The sequence below is a fragment of the Lemur catta genome, chromosome 1, assembly GCF_020740605.2.
Source record: "Lemur catta isolate mLemCat1 chromosome 1, mLemCat1.pri, whole genome shotgun sequence".
In the NCBI taxonomy this organism is placed as follows: domain Eukaryota; kingdom Metazoa; phylum Chordata; class Mammalia; order Primates; family Lemuridae; genus Lemur; species Lemur catta.
Window position 1 is genome coordinate 113,915,882 of NC_059128.1, and position 16,139 is coordinate 113,932,020.

Here is a 16,139-nt window from a genome sequence, read left to right on the forward strand (position 1 = left end):
TATAGTGCAGTGGCCTGATCACAGCTCACTGCAGCCTCCAACTCCCGGGCTCAAGCGATCCCCCTGCCTCAGCCTCCTGAGTAGTTGAGACTACAGGTGCACGCCACCATGCCCGGCTAATTTTTAAATTTCTTTCGTAGAGACACTATATTGCCCAGGCTGGCCTGGAACTCCTGGCCTCAAGCGATCCTTCCACCTTGGTCTCCCAAAGTGCTGGGATTACAGGTGTGAGCCACTGCGCCCAGACTCTAGGTTACTTATTTTTGTTGCTCAAAGTGTTTTGGCTTTCATCCGTGGATTTTTGTTATGCTATGTAGTTGTTCCGCCTTTTTCAGTTTTTTAATTTTTTAAAATTTTTTAAATTTTTTCAAAACTATGCTGCATGCCTTCCTCCGAACAGTGTTAAGTGTCCAGACATTTGCTTAAAAGGTCTTCCCGTTGCTTTTTCTTTCTGTTTCATCTGCTCGTGCCAAAGGCCAGCAATTCCCAAAAAGGTAATTTTAGCCATGGGAAAAATGTCATGGACATTTTATTTATGGCAAGTGAAGAAAATAAGCAAACAAAATGATGATCATCTGCTAATGACTGTCATCTCATCAAAGGATATTTCAATGAATCAATACAGTCAGCATTTAGCATAGTTATTTTTTTCTCATTTCACTGACTGCCACTGGTCCAAAGGCTGTTTGGAAACAGACACTCTAAAATCTTTTTTTTGTGATTTTTCTGTGACCCTTCAGAGGGGAAGGGACCCCATGAAGACGTGAAAATGGAGGTCATCTGAGCTCTTCCAAGCACAATGCTGGACTTATCTTTGATAGGGCGAATTCGGGAGCATTTGGAAAATGAGATAAAGTTGCTGGACAGAGCAGGCTCAGAAATAGCATTTCCTGTGCCTTTCACTCTGTGATTTGCCAGGGACTGGGGGAGAAGGATTCCAGAGGATGCTGGAGAAGACATTTTACTGTCTCTGCCCAGCAGCCGGTCCCCTTTCCTGACAGTATATAGGTGTCTTTGGGAATCCACTCCTTGCCTGTCCTTGTTCAGTTCAGTGGGCCATGGAACCACGCCTACTCCTATCTCCAGGAGGGCTCTGATGGGCCCACCCCCAGCCATGTGATTGGTCCAGAAATGGGCATGTCAGCCTCTCTGAGCCAATGAGATGGGGGAGACATTGCTGGGACTTCTCTTGGCTTCCATAGGGCAGATCGTCATGGCTCTTCTCTCTTTCTCAGGACGTGGAGGTGTAGGATGCCTTGGTTACAGTGTTGGCCAAAGCTCACTGCCATCTTATGGGAGTCTGGAGCTTTCCAGAGGCATCTGGATGGAACTTCAGGAGGAAGCCCAGAACACCACAGGATGCAGGATAGGGAGATGGAGAGAAACTGGGCTCTGTGGTGGCATGATTTGAGGTACTTGATCAAGCCCTACCTGAAGCCTGATCCCCTTTGGACTTTTTGTTTGCAATGGCCTTTTGAGTCGAAGCCCATCTGGTCTGGATTTTCTGTTACTTACTCGTAACACAATGAATCTAAATAGGTACATACAGATCTCCTTCTTTCTATACTTTTTCCCCTCTTTAATCAGTTAGCTTGGCAGTGTCAGGACTGATCTCCATAGCTTGGTCATGGCAAATCTCCCTCTCCAGAGACGCCTGCAGGTAAGTTACTGGAGAACCCTAAAGGCTCACTTGCTGACATGGAAAGGGGAATAGACAGAGTAACCACGTCACTTACTTTATACACTTCTGAATGGTTTGCATGTATATTTTTGTGGGTTTGTTGACTTCTTTGTTATGAGGAGCATGTATTAATAACAAAAGAAGAGTAATATATGTTTCTTTTTGAAAATAAGGACATGAAGTCGTTCAAGATGAGGATACCAGGCCGGGCGTGGTGGCTCACGCCTGTAATCCTAGCACTCTGGGAGGCTGAGGTGGATAGATTGCTCGAGGTCAGGAGTTCGAGACCAGCCTGAGCAAGAGCGAGACCCCCGTCTCTACTAAAAATAGAAAGAAATTATCTGGCCAACTAAAAATATATATAGAAAAAATTAGCCAGGCATGGTGGCGCATGCCTGTCGTCCCAGCTACTCGGGAGGCTGAGGCAGGAGGATCGCTTAAGCCCAGGAGTTTGAGGTTGCTGTGAGCTAGGCTGACGCCACGGCACTCACTCTAGCTGGGCAACAGAGCAAGACTCTGTCTCAAAAAAAAAAAAAAAAAGAAAAAAAAAAAAAGATGAGGATACCAATCTTTGGGGCTATGGTGGCTTAGACCGCTAAATAGGAGTGCGAGATTTAGTTGTTTATCTGAAATTCAAATGGAACTTGGGCATCCTATATTTTATCTGGCAACCCCCTTTGGAGTTTTCTTGTGTGGTTGCTGGCTCCAGAGGCCCAACACTGTGTCTTTTGGGTTTGTCTTTTTAAAAAAGACTAACCCCATCCATCTAAATACTTATGATCACATACTTTGCACTTGCCGACTTGGAGTTGGGGATCCATCAGTAGCTCCTGAATATTCAAGAGACATTTCTGGAAATCGAAAGCTTGAGAAGCCAGGTCAGGAAGTGGGGTCAGGATCTCAAGCATCCCTGGATTCAGGAACATCATGGCTGCCCCTGGGGACCAGATTGGTTGGTCTGCAAACTAAGACGAAGATGATTTCTGAGACCCAATCATTCTAATTTTTTTCTGATCATTTTTTTTTTTTTGAGGCAGAGTCTTGCTCTGTTGCCCGGGCTAGGGTACCATGGTGTCAGCCTAGCTCACAGCAACCTCAAACTCCTGGGCTCAAGCAATCCAACTGCCTCAGCCTACCAAGTAGCTGGGACTACAGGAGTGTGCCACCATGCCTGGATAATTTTTTCTATTTTAAGTAGAGACGGGGTCTCACTCTTTCTGAGGCTGGTCTCAAACTCCAGCCCTCAAGTGATCCTCCCGCCTTGGCCTCCCAGAGTGCTAGGATCACAGGCATGAGCCACCGTGTTTGGCTAAGAAATAATTCTTTACTTATTCACAGGTCATGGAGAGTTAGACAAGAGCTATGGAACCTCTCCCCAGAAAACACACTGGCCATGAGAATGTCAGGGTGAAGGGTTCAAAGAGATGGTCATTAATATGTTAACAGTGAATGCCTATGTCAGAGGTCAGCAAACCTGTGGGCCAAATTGAGCCCACCACCTCTTTTCATAATATTTAAACAAAGTTTTATTGGAAAACAGCCACATCCATTTATTTAAACATTGTCTGTGGTGGCTTCTGCAGAGTTGAGTAGTTGAAACAGACATCACGAATTGGAAAATAGGTGGTTTCCAAAGAGATGGTTCTTGTGTTTGTGCCCCATACCCAAATCATCTATCCTAGCCCACTGTCAGGCAACTTTTGGGAATTCTAGGGGTTGTAGATCTAGCAAGAAAAACACTAAGTAGGAGTCCCTACACTTAGGGGGACTGTTCCGGCTCAGCCACTCATGAGTTATGTCACCTTGCATGAGAAAGAAACTGGAGCCTCAGTTTTCTCACTTGTAAAAGGTGGATATTATCTCCTTCACGGGGTTATTGTGAGGGTGGAGATGTAATTAGATGGACACAGTTTACAAGATAACATGAGATAACCCGAGTGTCACCCCGTGGTGTCTTTATGACCCCAAACAAATGACTTACTTAGGTTTCTGTGCCTCAGTTCTCCCATCTGTCAAATGGGGACTCTATTAATATAAAGATCTACTTCGTAAGACGATGGTAAAAGTTAAATGATGTCACGCACGGAAGGCACTTAGACCAGCAAGTACCATATTGTAAGTGCTCTGTAAGTTTTAGCTACATGGTTTTTGTTATTTTACAAGCAAGAGTGATTTCTAGCCCTCAGAAAGAAAAGCGTCAGAAGTTCAAGAATTAGGCCATTATTCCTCACCAACCACGTAATAAATAACCCCATTTTGATTTTTACCTACTTTGATTATAGAGCTTGACAGGAGCCTCAGACTGCCGTAATACAAACGATCCTCCTTGGTTAAAACTGCCAGTTCGTTTTCATCTAGGAAGCACAAAATAAGACAAAACAGAATCCAAACTGATGGTAGTTTCCATGGACAAATAAAAAAAATCATTCTTAAGATTTTTGTACCAAGTCATGTTACGTTAAATAAGTAGGAAACCACTGGACCAAGGCTGTGTCTGTTGGAGTCTCTACGTAAAGAACTATTATACAACCTCACTTAGTATGGAGACAAACCAAAACCTAACTAAGGAGTATATTTTTTGTGACAGAAGTCAAGTCTCAGCCAATCACAGACAGCCAACTGATCAGACCGTGTCCAAATACTGTCAATTCCTAGATGTAACCAATTAAGCTCTTTCTGTATCTTACATCCACGTTCAGCCAATGAACACTCATTGCCCACACCGCAGACTGGAGCTCTCTGAACCTCTTTCAGTTTTGAGTGCTGCCCTATTCGTGAATTGTCCTTTGCTCACATAAATTCTGCCAAATTGAATGTGTTTAAAGTTTTTAACAGAAATTAAAAGATTTATTTTATGCCTGGGGTCTTTAGAAATATCACTGTTTATTTTCTGCCTCTGCTAGTCCTCAGTTTCTCAGGCACTTGACTTTCCCCCTGTATCAAAATAGCATTGCTATTTTCCAGTTATACTCATAGAGTTCATGTAGAAGTCAAACGGTATGAAAAAGTATAAAGAGTTAAAGTTTTTAAATAAAATGACCCTAAATTGGGCCAGCAAATGTGTTTTATAAAGGACCAGATGGTACATAGTTTCCAATTTGTGATGTCTTTTTCAACTACTCAACTCTGTGGAAGCAACTGCAGATAGTGTTTAAACAAATGGATGTGGCAGTGTTCCAATAAAACTTTATTCAAATAACAAGTGGTGGGCCAGATTTGGCCCATGGGCTGTTTCCTAACCTCTGACATAGGTATTCACTGTTAACATATTAACAGACACCCTTTCTGGCAGTTGTGTATTTGTGAGGTCATATTATGGAAACTCTTCAAGGTGCTTTACAACTTAATTTTTTTCTTTCCTTTCCTTTCTGTGAGTGTAATTAGCTGATTGGTGTTCTGGTCCCCAGGTGAACCATAATTTGATTAATGAGTCCTCCACTGAAGGACACTGAGATTGTTGTCATCGTTTTGCAGATACAAAGTTCCAACAGATCTAGGACACCACCAAAATTTTAGGAAAGGGCGTGGCAATAGCCAATGTATATTTTTGTTCTTTTAAAAAAGACAGTCAAGGAAGTTTTCAGAAAAGTGAGGCTTAGGATGGACCTTCTATGTGACGTAGAAAAGTGGACGTGTGTTTGCAGACCCAGGACAGAACTATGTTGACTTAAGGTTTCTCAATCTCGGCACTATTGACACTTGGAGCTGGATGGCTCTTTGTGGTGGGGACTGTCCTTTACGTTGTAAGATGTTGAGCAGCGTCCCTTGTCCCTACCCATCCGATACTAGTAGGGTCCCCTAGTCATGCAGTTGTGATGACCAGAAATGTCTCCAGACATTGCCAAGGGTCCCCAGGTTGAGGACCACTGGGTTAGGTGGAGAGAAGGGATCCCAAATGACAGTGACGGTCTGTAGGATGAGACCTCAATGCCATCCTCTGCAGTGTGGACTTTATTCTTTAGAAAATAAGGACCCATTAAAGATTCTAGGATGGGAAGTGGTGTGTACTCACTGGTTTCAAAAAAAAAGTAGGGAGAGAAAGAAAACCCACAGAATGGGAGAAAATATTTGCAAATCATATATCCAATAAGAGACTTGTATCCGGAATGTATAAAGAACTCTGACATCTCAATAAAGGTGTCACAAAACACAAAGGAAGAGAGTGACTGATCTGGTTAACCTGGGCCTGGCAGAGGAAGAGACTGCCATCTGAAAGAGCAGTTCGGAAACTTCTAGTAAGCGAGGAAAGACAATGAGCATGGGTTGTTCATGATCAAATTTCCCCTTTTCATAAGGACATCCGTTATATTGGATCAGGGCCCACACCCTCATGAATTCATTTCAATTCAATTACCTCTGTAATCAAACAAGAACATGACTGCTAAGAGGAAGGAAGGAAGGGAGGGAGGGAAGGAAGGAGGAAGGGGGAGGGGAGGGGAAGGGGGAGGGAAAAAGAAAAGAAAGAAAGGAAGAAAAGAAAAAAAAAGAACTAGTTCAGTTGGAAAATGAAATCTTGTTCTAAGCCACGCCTAGTCTGTGGCACTTTCCTATGGCAGCCCTGGCAAACTGGTACCCGATGGATAACCCATGTCATCATTAACAGGCACAAGCTTTATGCCCTGGGTCCTTCTTAAACATGTAACAATCAGGTTTTGTTTTTGCGTTTTGGCTGGGTTGGATCTGGTAGGTCAACGGTTAATTAGCCAGGTATGGATATTTCTAGAAAGCTACTGGAGTCGGATTGTACACGCACTGAAAGCGATGGTGTGGATGGTGATGTTGGCTTGTGAGATGGAACGGTACAAGATCTGCTCTCCTCTTTTCACTGGGATGGAGTCGACGAGCTGGCCTAGGAGATAACAGGGGAGATGTGTGATGACCACGTGCATCTCACAAGAGGGGGTCCCAACCGCCAAGACCCCGGCCAAACACCCCCCCACCACTGGTTCCTTATTGTTCTTGCAACTATTGAGCAGTTCCCTCTTCAAAGGATAAAAAAGAATCAAGGAAAATACAGGGCCGAGATGCAATTTTGTAAAACGCGACGGGAATATGCTCAGGTTTAAGAAAATGCAAGTCCTGTTACTTTCCTTGGGAACACATCTCTGAGGAATGGCCGTGGAGTGTATGAGAGAGATGCTTTTTGTGTCGACTGTAGGGCTTGACCATGACTGAATGCCTTTATTCAGTTATTCATTCATTCATTCATTCATATATTGAGACAGAGTCTTGCTCTGTCACCCAGGCTGGAGTGCAGTGACGTCATCACAGTTCACTGCAGCCTCGAACTTCTGGCCTCAAGTGATCCTCCTGCCTCAGCCTCCCAGAGTGCTGGGACTACAGGCATGAGCCACCGTGCCCAGCCAGGATGCCTTTTAATATGGGTAACAAGTATAAGAAATGAAACAAAGCTTTTTTTTTGTAATGGCCCCCAAAATGCATGGGCTAGCCTTGAGCCCTTTTCTTCCAGTAAGAGGCAACAGCCATGTCCTCAGACTGTTCTGCCCCTTAGGAAATGGCTGGGTGGCCCAGCTAGCTCAGGGTGCCTAGCAATGGGGGATGGGTGGGCTGGGATGGCAGGTGCTGTTGTGGCCATACCTGTGCCCAAGGCTCCCTGACACCATGCTCCTGCCTAGAGTGCTGATTTTTAAAATTTTATTTTATTTTAATTTTTGAGACAGAGTCTCGCTCTGTTGCTCTGAGTAGAGTGCAGTGGCATCATCGTAGCTCACAGCAACCTCAAACTCCTGGGCTCAAGTGATCCTCCTGCCTCAGCCTACTGAGTAGCTGGGACTGTAGGCATGCACCACCATGGCTGGCTACTATTTTTAGTAGACTGGGTCTTACTTTTGCTCAGGCTGGTCTCCAGCTCCTGGCCTCAAACAATCCTCCAGCCTCGGCCTCCCAGAGTGCTGGGATTCCAGGCGTGAGCCACCGCACCCGGCCCAGAGAGCTGCTTTTTGTTCCTCTCTTTACACCCTCCATCAAGGTGAGGGTACCACGGTAGCAGATGCCCTGCCAAAGCCAGCTGAGGGGCCATCTCCTGATTTTTCTTCCCCAGGGGAGGTTTACTCATTTGGGACGCTCAGAGTCTCTGTCCTAGGCGCTCAGCATTCACGTGGGGGGCCCTGACGGGGGGCCTCCAAACAGGATCTCAGGTTCCTGGACCAAAGATCTGGACCCTCTGCCCTAGGAGTCTGCGGATTTCAGAACCTGTCTATGTGGCCCTAAACATCCTGCAACGCAGGAAGTGGGGAAGACGCTATGAGGTCAGCAAAGTGAGAGGCACACTCAAGTCATAGGAGAGAAAAACTAAAAGTATAGTCAAGGGTGTCCAGGCTGTCCCCACCCCACCTGGAGGAGGACACCCCACCCTGGACCTCTCCGCTCACCTGAGTTGTGGGAATACAATAGGCTCCTATCAGACCAGAGGATCAGAAGGCCTCTGTGGCCTGGGATGATGAGGACGTCAAGCGTCTCGTTGTAGTCAAAGGCCAACCCCAAACTCCGGTTGAGGGGGTGGTGTGAGTACTTGAATGTGCCCTGGAAGGAAAAGACAGCTAAATCCGCCAAGTCGGTGCCTCCGTGGCAACAGCACACTGCGGATCAACGTGGCTTACCATTCACACTTTCTCCAAACCTGATTATTCAGTCCAGGGTTCTCAATGTGGGGCCATTCTGCCCAACCCCCAGGAGAGACCAGGCGGTGTCTGGAGATATTTGTGCTTGTCACAAGGAGGGGAGCTCCTGGCATGGAGTGCGTGGAGCCCAGGGACACTGTTCAGCACCTGCAGTGGCCAGGACAGCCCTCCCAGCAAAGTGCTTTATACTTGCTCCTGTCATGGGGACCATCGTATGGTAATTGCTGTTTTGTCATGTCGGGCTCTCCTATTAGAACGGGTGCTTCCTGATAGGGGATCTCCCTGGAACTTCAGAGCTGTGCACCCCTTTCACAACTTTTGTACTACCTGGGTACTGACTGTACCTAATCTTTTTGGGACTTAAGATTTTTTTCCTTTCAACTTCAGTTTACATGGACTGAATTGTCTTCTCAACTTAAGTCTTATCCTAAATGGTATCTGTGAAATCACAGGTTCTATGGACTAATTTTTTGGATACTCATTAAAAGATTTGTTAAAAAAATATTTGACATGAGGGACTTAAAATGATCTTATATACTGTCAGTGATATATGCACCAGATTTGTATTTTATATACAGTGCTGAGCAACTAGTAGATACCACATAAATAATGCTGAATGCATGACTGATGGACAGATGAATGGGGTGGGTGGGTGAATAGAAGGATGTGTGGATGAATGGGTAGATGGATGGATGGGTGGGTGGGTGGATGGGTGGATGGATGGGTGTGTGGATGGATGAATGTGTGGATGGATGAATGTGTGGATGGATGGGTGTGTGGATGGATGGATGGACAAATAGGTGAGCTGATGAATGAGTAGTTAGGTGGATGGATAAATGGATGGATAGATGAATGAAAAGCTAGGTGGATTTCAGATATGAAAAGCTAAGTGAGTGAGTGTTAACAAAAACCTAGCCTTGAGACTGGGTGAGGTGGCTGCAATCCCAACACTTTGGGAGGCCAAGGCAGGAGGATCACTTGAGGCCAGGAGTTCAAGAACAGCCTGGGCAACAAAGTGAGACCCCCTCTCTAAAAAACTTTAAAAAAAGTTAGCTGGGCGTGGTGGTGGCGCCTGTGGTCCCAGCTACTCAGGAGGCTGAGGCAGGAGGATTACTTGACCCCAGGAGTTGGAGTCTGCAGGGAGCTACGATGACTCCACTGCACTCCAGCCTGGGCAACAGAATGAGACCCTGTCTAAAAAAAAAAAAATTTTTTTTTAATTGAAAAAAAAATAATTCTGGGTTTGGGCAAAGGTCATGTAAGTAGTTCATCCCATTGCTAAGTCACTTACTTTCTGTCTGTCAATGATAAGCAGTCCGATCTCGGATAAGCCGTAAAAATGGAAGATGCCACCCAAAGACCCGACTAAGTCTGCCTATGAAACAAATAGAAAATACTGCACACAAATCAATCTTATAAATGTGTGTTTAACTGTAAATTTAACTCCAGATTATCTCATGAGCTAAAATGAAGGAAAGTCTTTTTTTTTTTTTTGAATAAAATCCTCTCTGTGGAAATACAGCAGTTAGGGTAGAAATTTGAATGAATGAATTTATTTTGGGTATTTGGAGGAAGTGACATGACCCAGGCTACTAGAAGCCCACCTGGATGTTTCATTGCTGCCTGGATTTTTCGTGCCCGATTGCGGGGTAGGTGGCCAAGTGTCCGGGGGTCGGGCTGGTGGATGCTGATGACCATGACCTTTTGGAAGTATAAACTCCTACCTAGATGTCAACCCCAGGATGTCACCGTCCTTTAAAATCCAAAAGAAAATTGGCCCGAGGCCCCATCCCAGAGTGGGAACCTTGTGCAGTGTTGCTGGCGGGGATTGCTTGCGCTGAGTGAAATTAATGAGAGGCAGCAACGGGACTTGGTGATCGTTCGAATGTCAGGGGGAAGACTGGGGAGAGCCAGGAATGACTGCTAGACATCTGGTGACCAAGCTGGGTGACGGGGACATTCAGTCCCACACATTTCCCATTAGGGGCAGGGGACAGTAGGGAAGGTGGACTTCAAGAAGAGGGAGAAAGAAGAGAACTCGATGCCAGAGGCTGGGGGTGGGGTTAAGAGTGAAGACGAGGCAGATGTTAGCTCTAGAAAAGAAGAGACTCTTCTCAGCTAGGGACAGAGAGACAGATTGTCACAGCAGCTCTCTTACATGACAGATGTGTGTGTGTGTGTGTGAGAGAGAGAGAGAGAGAGAGAGAGAGAGAGAGAGAGAGAGAGAGAGAGAGAGAGAGAGGGAGAGATCTTATTTAAGCCTCTGTTATCTAGGGGCTTTTCTGTTATGTCCAGTCAACACAGGTGTCTGGACATCACGGTAACCTGTCCATCACCCCCTGCCAGCCACCCCAACTCCTTCCCGGTTGGCAGAATCCCCAGGAGGGTCTTCATCCCAGGGAATGAATCAGACTCGGGGATCTCAGCCCCCTGGCCACTGCCTGGGATCGGGTGACCTGTGATACGGCTCTGGCTAACAGGATGGAAGGGCCAGTTTTCTGGAAAAGCCTTCTTGGATGAAATTTGTGACCAAGACATAGGAATCCAGGAGAAGAATAAACATAATTGCCAGCAACAATAGTGGCTGCTTGGCCGGACGCGGTGGCTCACGCCTGTAATCCTAGTCCTCTGGGAGGCCAAGGTGGGCGAGCCTGAGCAAGAGCGAGATCCCGTCTCTACTAAAAAAATAGAAAGAAATTAACTGCACAACTAAAAATTTATATATAGAAAAAATTAGCCGGGCATGGTGGTGCATGCCTGTAGTCCCAGCTACTCGGGAGGCTGAGGCAGGAGGATCGCTTGAGCTCAGGAGTTTGAGGTTGCTGTGAGCTAGGCTGATGCCATGGTACTCTAGCCCGGGCAACAGAGTGAGACTCTGATTCAAAAGAAAAAAAAAAAACAAAAAAACCCCCACACAATAGTGGTTGATGCTCTCGTCCTGGCTTTGGGAGCCCGGAGCCCAAGTATTCCCTGAGTTGACCTTGATCTACCTTTCCTTTTTTTTTTTTTTTTTTTTAAAAGAGATGGGATCTCACTCTGTCACCCAGGCTGGAGTGCAGTGGCACAACCATAGCTCCCTGCAGCCTTGAACTCCTGGGCTCAAGTGATCCTCCTGCCTCAGCCTCTTGAGTAGCTGGGACCACAGGCATGCACCACCACACCCGGCTGATTTTTGTTTTTTGTTTTTTTTTTCAGAGACAGGATCTCACTATGTTGCTCAGGCTGGTGTCGAACTCCTGGGCTCAAGTGATCCTCCCGCCTCGGCCTCCCAAAGTGATGGGATCACAGGTGTGAGCCACCACATGTGGCCAAATTTCAGTTTGTAATAAATTGCCCAGTCTCAGGTATTTTGTGATAGCAGCACAAGTGGACTAGGACAGTTACATTCTGAGGTTCTGGGAGGACATCAATTTTTAGGGGACACAAGTGACCCACTACAGCTCTCTCATCGGTGTAATGGGCATGCTGATGGCACCTGTGGACACTAATATTTAGGTGTGCATGTGGCTATGTGTCATAAGTTAATGTGCAGCCTTTATTGGGCACCAGCTTTTAATTAGCACTCCTTACACGGTGTCAGGATTTTACCTGACATAAAACCTTAAATGGGGAAAACCTCTGTTCACCCACGGACAGCTAATTATTACAATCACATGGTACGTATATTTTTATTTTTACTTTCTTACCAAATTTAACATACCTGTCCTATATAGGTATACTTCTTAAATCTGCGTCCCCCAGTGGTTGACTTATATATATGGGCCCGAGATACCGGTTCTCCATGCAAATATGCGAAAATTGAGAAACTCATATGCTGGAACACACACACAAACAAAATAATTTTTTTTAAAAGAAGAAAGATGCCAGTAATTACATTCCTGGGCATTTATCTCAGAGAAATGAAAACATACATCCACATAAAAACTCGTATAGGAGCTTTGTTTCTTCTAGCTCAAATCAAATCTGGAAACAACCAAACAGTAGTATATCCATACCATAGAATATGTTATATCCATACCATAGAATATTACTCAGCAATATTTATGTATTTTTTTTCTTTTTCTTAGAGACGGGGTCTCGCTCTTGCCCAGGCTGGTCTCTAACTCCTGGGCTCAAGCGATCCTCCTTCTTCAGCCTCTTGAGTAGCTGGGACCATAGGTGTGTACCACTACACCTGACTAATTTCCTCCCTCCCTCCCTCCCTTCCTTTCTTCCATGGGGTCTCGTTATTTTCCCCAGGCTGGTCTCAAACTCCCAGTCTCACCCAGCCTATACAGCATTCTTGAAAAGATACAATTATAAAGATGGAGCCGACCGTGGTGGCTCACACCTGTAATCCCATACTTTGGGAGGCCAAGGTGGGAGGATCACTTGAGCTCAACAGTTGGAGACCAGCCTGAGCAGCATAGCAAGACTCCATCTCTACAAAAAATAGAAAAATTAGCCAGGTGTGGTTGCACCTGTAGCCCAGCTACTCTGGGCTGAGGCCAGAGATCACGTGAGCCCAGGATTTTGAGGTTGCGGTGAGCTATTATCACGCCACTGCCCTCATGCCTGGGCAACAAAGTGAGATTCTGCCTCAAAAAATAGGAAAGAAAAATACTAGAGATGGAGAACAGAGTAGTGGATTAGGGACAGGGTTACGGCAGGGAGGCTGGGTGTGGCTGTAAAGGAAGAGCATGAGGAACAGCTTTGTGGAGATGGAACAGTTTGGTATCTTGATGGCAGTTGTGGTTACAGCATAAAATGACACGGAACTCAAAACGCACATTCTCTGTATGTCAACTCCCTGGTTTTGCTGTCGGACTATAGCTATGTAAGATATGACTGCTGGGAGGACGTCAGTGGAGGGCATGTGGGACTATTATTTTTGTAACTTCCTGCAGAGTCTATAATTATTTCGAAATAACAAGTTAAACAGAAAAAGACGATATGGTTGACCTTGAACAACGTGGGTTTAAACTACCTGCATCCTCTTGGTAAGGCTTCCAGGCTGTAGTAGGCTATAAGTAGTTAAGTTTTGGGGGAGTCAAAAGTTATATGCATATTTTTTTACTATGCAGGGGTTGGTGCCCCTAACCCCTGTGTTGTTCAAGAGTCACGTATAGATGGGTACATTCGTGGTGTGTCCGCCCGTTGATCTGAAAATACCTCTGAAACCCGTTCCACCTCCCAGGCCCTCTTCTGAGCCCCGGAGAAATAACACTGCTCGGGTCCATCATAATTCGAGTTGCAGGGGTTCTGCTATCCTGATTTCTATTCATAATTTCTGTGTTCAGGGTAAAAAAAAAAAGTGAATGTGTAAAAAATGGACTTACCACACAAAAGGTATTGCCAACGTAACAACAATGATCACCAGAAATGTGAGAAACAGGGTGTCGTATACCTGGAAGGAAAAGAGAATTTTAAAATATATATGAGTTCCCTGAAGTTCAGAGAGAAATGTTTAGAGCAGGTTTCTCAACTTCAACGCTATTTTTTTTTTAAGAGACAGGGTCTTGCTCCTGCTCAGGCTGGTCTCGAACTCCTGACCTCAAGGGATCCTCCCATCTCGGCCTCCCAGAGTGTTGGGATCATGGGTGTGAGCCACCATGCCCGGCCAACCTCAACATTGTTGACAATTGGGGGTAGATTTTTCTCAGTTGTGGGAACTTTCCTACGCTGTGTTTTATAGCACACCTGGCTCTACCCACTCAATCGATGCCAGTAGCACCCTCCTCCTGTCTTCACCACCAAAAATGTCTCCAGACATTGCCATGTGACCTCTAGTGATTCACACCTTGATTCTATTTCAAAAGCAAAAGCTTCAGCCCCAGAGAAGATATACAAATGGCCAAAAAGCACATGAAAAGATGCTCAACATCACTAATCACTGGGGACATGCCAGTCCAAACCACCAGGAGGTAGCCCCTCACACCCACTAGGATGGCCCCTACCGAAGACACAGAAAACAACAAGTGTTGGTGAGGATGTGGAGAAATTGGAGCCCTTGTGCACTGTTGGGGAGAATGAAAGATGGCACAGCTGCCATGGAAAACGCTATGATGGTTCCTTAAAACACCGGAAACAGAATGACTATACGATGCCGCAATTCTGATTCTGGGGATATATCCAAAAGAATTGAGAGCAGCAACTCAGGAGATACTTACACACCTGTGTTCACAGCAGCAGGATTCACATTAGCAAAGGTGGATGCAACCCAAGTGTTCATCGACAGATTAAAAGAATGCAGTGTGGCCCATCCCCACCATGGCATATGATTCAGCCTTACAAAGGAAGGAAATTCTGACATGTGCTACACCATGGATGAACCTTGAGGACATCGTACCCAGTGAAATAAGCCAGTTACAAAGGACTGAATGGTTCCTCCCATAGAAGGTCCCTAGAGGTGTCAGATCCATGGAGACAGGAAGTGGAATGGTGGGTGCCAGGGGCTGGGGAGCGGGTGGGGAGTGAACATTTCATGGGAAACCCTGCACTGGTGGCTTCCTCACCATAATGAGTACCTGTTTTCTCTCCCTTCTTCCCTTTCTCAGGAAAGAGAAGAGTCTCTTCTAGAGCTAACATCTCCCCCTTCTTCACTCTTAACCCTACCTCCTGGCCTCTGGCATCAGGTTCTCTTCTTTCTCCCTCTTCTTGAAGTCCACCATCCCTACTGTCCCCTGGCCCTAATGGGAAGTGTGTGGGACTGAATGTCCCCGTCACCCAGCTTGGTCACCAGACGTCTAGCAGTCATTCCTGGCTCTCCCCAATCCTCCCCCAACATTCAAATGATCACCAACTCCCGTTGCTGCCTCTCATTAATTTCACTCAGCGCAAGCAGGTTTCTGTGGCTGTGACCACAATCCCCTCCAGCAGCACTGCACGAGGTTCCCACTCTTTGGGATGGGGCCTCAGGCCAATTTTCTTTTGGATTTTAAAGGATGAGGTGACATCCTGGGGTTGACATCCAGGCAGAAGTATCGTTTATGCTCCCCCAATTAATAACCTCTTCTCTGATGTTGGCTAAATTCAAACAAAACACAAAATATACATACCAACAGGCACTTCCCAGGAAGCATCTTCAAAATTATAAATATAGACTTTCCAATTCACTACTAACAGCAATGATGGACCAATAAAATGGGCTGATGTCACTGCTGGCACGCCAACCTAAAAATAACAATACATATGCTATTGATAACTGCATCTTTTCGAATGTGGATTCAGAAAGCACTACTATGCTGGGTGCGGTGGCTCACACTTGTAATCCCAGCACTCTGGGAGGCTGAGGCAGGAGGATCCCTTGAAGTCAGGAGTTCGAGACCAGCCTCAGCAGGAGCAAGATCCTGTCTCTACTAAAAATAGAAAAATTATCCAGGTGTGGTGGTGGAGCCTGCAGTCCCAGCTATTCAGGAGGCTGAAGCAGGTGGATCACTTGAGCCCGGGAGTTGGAGGTTGCTATGAGCTAGGCTGACGTCACGGCACAGTAGCCTGGGTGACAGAGCAAGACTCTCTCTCAAGAAGAAAAAAAAAAAAAAAAAGAAACCACTGTTTCTAGACATGCATTCAAAAAATGTTTATTTTGGTGTAAATGATCCAAAGTGAAAAAAAGAAAAATTAAAATAAAAAAATGTTTATGCCAGCAATAGTTATTTAGTTCTTAAGTAAGGGGAACTATATGTCCTGGGACCAGCTAGGCAGCAAAATTGGGAAATTGAAGTTGGTCTTTAGTGCTCTCAGATACCTAAATTCATTCCATCTCCTTCTCTTTTACCAGAACCTTCTGTGAGGACAATGCCTGAAGTATAAATGATGAATGACTAGCGTAACTGATA

General features: G+C 45.6%; 1 protein-coding gene across 1 annotated transcript in view; it reads right to left on the reverse strand.

The window, feature by feature from the left end:
* CATSPERD (cation channel sperm associated auxiliary subunit delta) overlaps window positions 1–16,139 on the reverse strand; it is a 36,428-nt gene that overhangs the window by 14,025 nt on the left and 6,264 nt on the right. The window contains exons 5-10 of the mRNA XM_045551560.1: window positions 15,360–15,474; window positions 13,641–13,708; window positions 12,023–12,136; window positions 8,074–8,224; window positions 6,435–6,530; window positions 3,953–4,035 (exon numbers count right to left, since the gene is read on the reverse strand). Of these exons, the coding sequence (XP_045407516.1) occupies window positions 3,953–4,035; window positions 6,435–6,530; window positions 8,074–8,224; window positions 12,023–12,136; window positions 13,641–13,708; window positions 15,360–15,474 (627 nt within the window). The remainder of the gene's footprint in view (window positions 1–3,952; window positions 4,036–6,434; window positions 6,531–8,073; window positions 8,225–12,022; window positions 12,137–13,640; window positions 13,709–15,359; window positions 15,475–16,139) is intronic.